This window comes from Moschus berezovskii, chromosome 27 (assembly GCF_049115385.1).
Source record: "Moschus berezovskii isolate FMDL1 chromosome 27, NW_MosBer_1.0, whole genome shotgun sequence".
In the NCBI taxonomy this organism is placed as follows: Eukaryota; Metazoa; Chordata; class Mammalia; order Artiodactyla; family Moschidae; genus Moschus; species Moschus berezovskii.
In genome coordinates this window covers 23,614,883-23,622,866 of record NC_142486.1, presented here as the reverse complement: position 1 = coordinate 23,622,866, position 7,984 = coordinate 23,614,883, and the positions used below count along the sequence as shown (strand labels likewise).

At 39.4% G+C, this 7,984-nt stretch overlaps 1 protein-coding gene across 2 annotated transcripts; it reads right to left on the bottom strand.

Moving 5' to 3' along the window:
• Positions 1-85: 85 nt before the first annotated feature.
• Positions 86-7,511, bottom strand: THUMPD1 (THUMP domain 1 NAT10 acetyltransferase adaptor). Of its 2 annotated transcripts, none has more exons than XM_055409608.2 (4): positions 7,215-7,511; positions 5,781-5,958; positions 4,555-4,803; positions 86-4,045 (listed from the first exon to the last, which is right to left on the bottom strand). In XM_055409608.2, exons 1-4 carry the CDS (start codon positions 7,443-7,445, stop codon positions 3,627-3,629), a joined length of 1,077 nt encoding a protein of 358 aa, XP_055265583.2. In that variant the 5' UTR covers positions 7,446-7,511; the 3' UTR covers positions 86-3,626. The 2 variants fall into 2 exon arrangements, with proteins under 2 accessions (XP_055265583.2, XP_055265584.2); XM_055409609.2 differs by having other exon boundaries at positions 5,781-5,955.
• Between the last annotated feature and the right edge of the window lie 473 nt (positions 7,512-7,984).

Sequence of the window (7,984 nt, the reverse complement as noted above, 5' to 3'; positions counted from 1 at the left end):
TATTTTTCTGAAAACATTAGAAACTATCAAAAATAAAAAGCTGAATATCTGGCCTGTCAAAAGCAAAATACAAGTAAAAACAACATTCAGAAATCATGTTTAATCGAGAAATATGTTTTAAAATATCAAATTTAACACTTTCCTCCATAAACCAAAACAAGTTTACTAAACCACAACACTGAAGCGGAGTTTAACTAATTTTTTAGGAATCCCATCATATATAAAATAATATGCTCAAACGTTAGTGGAAAAAAACAATTGGTAAACTTGAAAATAAATCTTTCAATGAATGAACTCAGATTCCACAGAACAGAACTCAGATTCCAACAGAACACAGTACTACCTTGTATTTGCAGAAAAGCTTTTGTCACACTTCAGTCACTCAGTCGTGTCCGACTCTTTGCGACCCCATGAATCACAGCACGCCAGGCTTCCCTGTCCATCACCAACTCCCAGAGTTCACTCAAACTCATGTCCATCGAGTCGGTGATGCCATCCAGCCATCTCATTCTCTGTCGTCCCCGTCTCCTCCCACCCCCAATCCCTCCCAGCATCAGGCCTTACCAAATACAAATATAAAAGCGGATTAAAAACAAACTAAATCAAAATCTTTATGTAAAGTAGCAGCTATCACAAAATAAAACGAACCTAGTTCCATACAATTGTATGCACACAGCCAATTTTATTCCCAGAGCCCCAGAGTCTTGCACTATCAAAATAAAAGTATCTTTGTTTTGGAAAAAGTCTGATGAAGGCACCAAAATCCTATTATTCACGTTCCCTCAATGATACTTAGAATGCTCTTATCATCCTTTCAAAGTAACTTCAACTTATTAAGAGTTAACATTCTACAGATATATAAGGAAGTGCCAGCCTCATCTGCATTAGCAAGGTCCTTTCTATTTACATAGCATGGGTTGGCCTGTTCATTCACCTCTGACTCTTTGCAACCCCATAAACCGTAGCCCACCAGGCTCCCCAGTCCACGGAATTCTCCAGGCAAGAACACTGGAGTGGTTTGCCATTTCCTTCTCCAGGGGATATTCCTGACCCAGGGATTGAACCTGCGTCTACTGTCCCTCCTGCATTGGCAGGTGGATTCTTTGCCACTGAGCCACCTGGGAAGCTATTCTCTTTGCCCCATCCCAAATTCTTCTGGTCTGGTTAACTTGCAGAATCATTAGCTTAGAAGGATAAAAATTATTTCCATGTTCACTAGCCAATAAACAACTACAGCCATTGGTACAGGAAGACTTAACATTTATACTGCCAAACTTGTTAAAAAATAAATCCAACTCCAAAAGCTAATTTCACAACCTCTCAGTATCCTCAATTCAGATATTTTATTTTGCAATCCTCTTTGTTATCTTTTTTCAGTTTTACCCCAGAGGAACCCCTGAAAAACTTTCAACGTTTTTATGTGCGTGAGCACCAAGCTGAAGGATACTCAGGTTTCACAGAAATCCACCACCACAACCATGAGAATAGGACTCTCAGTTCTTCCTCTTCTCTCAATGACAAAATCTCAGGCTGAGATTTTGAAGGGTTCCTCACCCAGTCACATAATGTTGGGAAAAGGAGGGGAAATGCTATTTAATTTGGTTTTGCAATTCTTCAAGAAGAGTTTAAATAAGGCTCAAGACGTTGCTTTCTTCATTCTCAAACCCAAGTGTCTACATAAACTGAGAGTGCCTTATGCAACGTAACTATTCCAAAGAGTCAGTTCCTTTTAATCCAAGACTCCTGTCACTTTTAAGAAACAAATATTTTTCTCCAGGCTCTCATAAAAACAGCTCATTTGTTCTTGGCAATGAAAAAATGTCTAATTACATCATTCTTCATCTTTAAAGCAAAATCTGGCCTAGTGTTTTCTTGTACTTAGAACTTACCGGTAATTCACCTTTCAGCTCAAACATCCTAACTCTTCCTCAGATAAGCATTGGATTTCTGTATGTAAGAGATTTACATGCTCTTCATTCAGGTTTTAGTTGGTTCTTGTTTTAAAAACATAAATGTATCTTTAATTAAGTTAACCACTTTTGTAGCATTATTTAGAACTTTCTTCATCTCCACGCTTTTTATATCTCAAAGTTTTTTCTTCACACTGTGAAGAAAGCAATGTGCTGTAATTACCAAAGTCAGGATATTCTTTTAATAAAGTGATGCAAAACTTGTCATGGAGCCAGCCACTGATGGGCACTAACAGTACAGATGACAGATCACTGGGTTTTCAGATATGAAGACCTACTAAATTTTATTGACCATTGTTTGGAGAGGCTCCTAGTAACTTAGTTTTCTTGAATTTCCTGATCATTTACAAATCCTACAAATGCTACAGCATGACAAATATTCATGAAATCTGTTGATTCATCATCAGCTTACATACAGAAGCTGCTGCTTTTATACAAAACCTCTTTAGCATCACGTAAGTCAATTTATTATACTGACAGTTAAGTCTTTTCAATTTCTTATACTCCTTCTTGACCTAGCTAAATGTTGGTATTATTAGATTCTTATCAGTTATGTGAATTTTTCTTTTCTGGAAAAAATTCTACCACTAAATAATTTGCTTTCTAAACATTTTCACTGAATGTGATTTTTTTGAACAAAAGTTTTACTGTCCTGGTATTCCAAAGCCATTAAAATAATCACCTTTGTCAAGGGGCTATGATTTATAGTTACAACTGCTAAAACAAATGTTCAGTTTGTAAGTTGAATTTCACAAAGGATATATAATGGAATGGAACATCTTGGATTATAAATCCCTTTACATTGTAAAGTAGCTTACAGTATAAAGAATTTGAATCCCTGTTGCACTCACTAGTAGACTGCAGTGACTCAGAAGACACATTCTTTATAACCAACCTTATCAGAAATGTCTGTAATTCTATGCCTAGAATGGAACATTTTTCTTTCAAACCTTGCCTTCAAAACTTGCACCACTGCACCATCACATCTGTTTGTAACAAATGTTATTTAAAACATAAAAATTAGCATAGCTTCCACTGTAGGGGCTATGGGTAGGATCCCTGGTCTGGGAACTAAGATCCCACATGCCCTATGGTGCTGTCAAAAAAAATGGGGGTGGGGACTGGGATAAAAACAAGAAAAATTCCAAAAAGCAAAACAATTCACTTCTAACCTATACAACCCATGTTTGTCCCATGTTTACAACAAACTGGCAGGGGACAACTGAGTTGCAATACATAAAAATTCCTTTCTTAGAATGGAAATTTCCCTCTTGAGTTTTGGTTTCACAGAGCCTGTTCACTCCTGTAAGTCAGCTGGTAGTGCAGAAGGGGAGAGTGGGGAAGATAATCAGGAGGGAGATGCCAACATCATTCCCCTACCACCCTCTGCTCTGTACAAGAGTGTTCACCAATTTATCCAAAGTCTCTTCTAACCCAACCAAATGCACGTGGGCCTACTGCACACTGCCATATAGGGTTGACAGACCTCTAACAAAACTATTAACAGAGCTGCTCCACTACTGTGAGTAAACAATTATGCAAAACACAATATCAAAAACAGGATTTTTAGTCACAATTTTATATGGAATCCCAGCAACATCTCACAAAACTGCAGGTGAAAAATCCACCTCCAACACCAAATGATTTCTTTTCCTATCAGAGATCATTTTCATTTGATTCAGATCCTTCTGTTACTTGACTTGCAAGTTCAGGTTTAGCCACCCCCTCATTCACCACATGTGTCTCAGATATTGATTCTGTTGGACCCAGCTCCTCACTGTTCTCTGGTACCACTTGTTGGTTATTTTTTCCTTCGACTGGATCATTTTGACTTGATTTGTCACCAGATTCCAATTTAGCTTCTTTCCCATTTCCTGTTTGTGCTGCCTGCTTTGGGTTAAGCTGTGACAAGTCCTTAGCACTCTTCACCACTTCCTGAAGATTGTATTTTCTGAACAACATGTAATCTTTCACAACACTCAGGCAACAGACAGCTTTAATAATTTCTACTACCACTGTGTACTGTGGATTGGTAAGATCCACTTTATTTTCTGAATTGAGGCTGCCTACTATTCCTGTAACAAAAAGGAAAACAAGAGAAAAAAAGATACCATTAAGCTTGGTGGATACAAAAACAATCTTCACCTCCCCCTATTTAGAATCTGTTAAATTTATAACTAACCTTATCAGAAACGTAGTTGTTGAAACACTACATATGCTAGTAGTGTTATTCTATACTATACATATAAATGCATATACTAGTCCACTATTTTACATGCACTTCAATCAAATTCTCTGAATGCTTTCAATATATAAATACAAATGAAATCCTGAGAAAGTCAATAAAAGCCCTTTTTCCGCAAAGAAAATTCAATTCTGATTTGGAAAAGACTTCAGTATCTAACTACCAAAAATAATCTCATACTCAACATACTGAAAAGTTAGCCTTGATATTATTTAATGACATTTTAAAATACTTGCTCTCACTCAAAAATATAAGCCCTAAATATTAAAAAAAAAAAAAAATCTTAAAAGCAAATATTTACCATGGCACATCTTTGCAAAATCACTAAGAGAAACATACCTGCCAATTCTTTGATAACTTCTTCTCTATTCATATGACTGTTATTCCGAGATTTGTATACAATCTGAAATGTTCCTTTGTTTGGAGCTTTAAACCACGGTTCCAAAAATGTTTCTGCATATTTTTTCATATCTTCTAAGAAAGCCTTGCATGTGCCTGAGATAGGCAACATTCGTAGAATAACCCGAGTCTTCTTCTTCTTGGTTTTGTATATATCTTGGAGAATATGATGCACCAATTTCTCAGGTTCTAAAAGAAAAAAATCAGCACAAAACAAACAGGTAAGTTTCCAAGTCCTCACACATTTTAAACTTTTCAAACTCTCTAAAAAGAATTTTCACTGGCAGTGACATAAACTGATGATAGATTAGAAAAACTTATCATAATGAATTTTAAGCAAGTTTAACCAATCATTTCTTCCAACTAACATTTCTTTGGTGCACTCTGTATTAATACTGTATCTAATACTTTAACTCCGTTTTTATCAAAAATAATTGTTCATGAAGACTCTGGAGTTAATTTATTCGTGATGTCTGATTTATCTGATGACAACGTCATACTGTTGTTTCCTGTAACAGCAGCAACAATCAAACTAATAAAAATTAAATAGAACATGTTTTACAAAAACAAAACAAAAATCTCCAAGTCACTTAAGATTTAATCAATCCATTAGCTAAGTTTGTACAGAAGTCTAGATTTCAGACCTCAGAGTTGTCCCTGAGCCACAAGATCATAATGTAGTCCTTAGGAACCATCCTGACTACATACAATTCTATTTGAGGCTGTTCAGTGTTTTCAATATTTTTAAATTAGTTAACTACATTTAAAAACATAGAAACTTCTCCAGATTTCCAACTTCTTTTGGAAGAATCAGAAGATCTGGCTCTCCTCAGACTACATTCCCAGATGTCTGGAGCCATTCCAAATTGGGAGAGCTGAGTAGCATCTGCTCCTTTTAGACAGAATCATGTATTCTTGTTTTGCCTAAAGTTAAATACAATGAAGTGGCAAACCCAGGTTTCTACTCCTAAGCCCATGCTAGCCCACCACCCCATTTCACCTTTCCATATGCCTAGTGCCAACACAGTGCTAACACAGACAAGATGCAATCAAACGATTAACTGAGCCATGCCCAAGAGGCCATTTTGGAGGCAGTGTTCTCAGAGACAGGGTGATGTCCTGATATCACAGGATCAATAATCTTAAAGTGTATTAGTCAGACACACCTATCCCAAGGGTCCTGATGAAGACTAAATTATTTGCTCCACTCTCCACTGACTGGAATCTTCTTAGCCTCATCTCTGTGGATGCCTTTATGTCACCAACTTCTTTCTTCAAGGCAGCTTCCACGTCATCATCTTCTCCCTCACTTTCAGAGGGTTGCTGATCCTTGTCTGCAAACTGCTTGCATAAAATTAATGAGCAAAAATGCCACAACAGCTCATGTTAAAAGCTCTTAATTAACTATTTATGTAAATCCCGCCCCCAGGGGCAAAAGATGCAATATTAACAATAAAGGCTTTTATTTAGATGCCACCTCCTCCAAAATGTGGAGAAAGAAGGGAGTTTCCTCAGACTACCATACATATCATTTGAAAATGTTTTCTAAAGCATCTTGACAGTCTGGGACAGAGGGAAATGTGCTCACCAGATGAATCATTTCAGGGTGGACTTTAACCCTATCAATAGATAATGCTGTGCCTGATATGACACTCTCCTTTCATAAGATTAAACCAAATAGTTATGAAGTTAAAAATCCTTTACACCTGTACTACTGAAATAGTTAAAGAACTTGCTCAAGGTATCCACATAGACAGGCCATAAACTTGCCCAGTTCTCTGCTCCACTAGTGATGAATGTGGCTACTAATCAGGCACTAATCTTACACATTTATGGAGCTTTTTTTGTTTACAGGGATGTTATTTTATGTACATATGCAATATTTTTAGCCAACTTTCCAAAGTCCTATAACATTCTTTTCATGTAGCTCATAACATGTTCATCCTCTGAGCTAGTAAATGACAGTACCTAACCTGAATTTAAATTAAATAACCTTTGTACTACGCTCCTCCATTTAATTCCCTGGGGTGTGCATGTGTGTGTATTGGTCCCAATCCTAAACCAATAATATAATTATTTCCAAAATTGAACAACTAGATTTCATATGGTATTGTTATAAAATATTTTTACTGCTTGAAATGCATTTTTATATGCATTTGAGAAGAAACTAGCACTAGTACCCAAACCACTATTTGAGAGATGTTACCGCTTAGAACAAACACTGTACATTACAGCCATACGGTTCCAAATGGTGGCAAAAACCTTAAGTACGAATGACGTGTGAACTTGAACCAGTGTCCTGGTGAGCAATACTTCCCAAAGCTACGATGAGAAAATATGTTTCTGACAGAGTTTCAGAAACAACGCCTGAGCCGAAGGAAGCAGTCTATACCTGGAAGCCACCGTGATTAACGATGGGGGAGGAAAACAAAGAGGTGCAAACATTTCAAGCACAAGACCAGGTAGGGATTGGGGGGCGGGGGGAAATATACCTAGGCGAGGCCACGCCTCCTCACCACCACTCGGGCGGACGAATTCCCGCAACGAGCTTGCCACCCTTCCCTTCTCCCTCAAAGGCCTGCCCTCCCTGGGACTGGTACCTTTTCTGGTCCATACATGTCGTCGCCGTATTCGTTGAGCAGGCTATAGGCCTCCTCCACGCACTTGCGCTCGTTCATGTTACAGGTGATGAGAATGCCCTGTAGCCCGGGCTCCAGCTGGCGAGGCCCACCGCCATCCCAACGCCGAGCCCGCTTGGCCTGCACATACTGAGCCTTGCCTTTACGCTTCCCGCCGCCAGGCTGAGGAGACTGCTGTATGCGGGCCGCCATGGTAGGTTAGAGGTGAGGCCAGCGAGGAACGTGTTTCTCCACAGCCCTGGCCACTGCCGGCGCGGGCTGATTACGTCAGCCGTGCGCGAAGACCTCCCCTAGCCCCTCCCCCGAGCCGCATTCCGTGCTACGCCGGGTCCTAATGCCGGTACTAAAGGGCGGAAGGCTGTGGCGAGGTGAAGTGAGGCCCGCCCCTCGCCAGGATTGACAGGCCCTCGCCTTAGCCTCACCACGGGAAGAAGCTGTTTGCCTGGTGTAGGGACCGGCCACAGGTGGCAGCAACCTACTGCATCCAGTGTCAGCAAATTGGCAGCCCTTTCAGAAGTGGCGGCAGTGGCAGTTTCCAGAACGTTAATGCCAGTTCAAGCCTCCAAGATTCCCCAACTGTAAGGCCAGTGCGGAGAAGAAGAGAACAAGCCGGGCAGTTAGGCAAAGAAAAGGAGATTTATTAAAGCGAAGAAAGAGTGACTGACTCTCGAAAAGAACCCACCCTTCTGGTGAATCCTTCTTATACCCAGCAGAGGGAAGCTCGGTCCCCT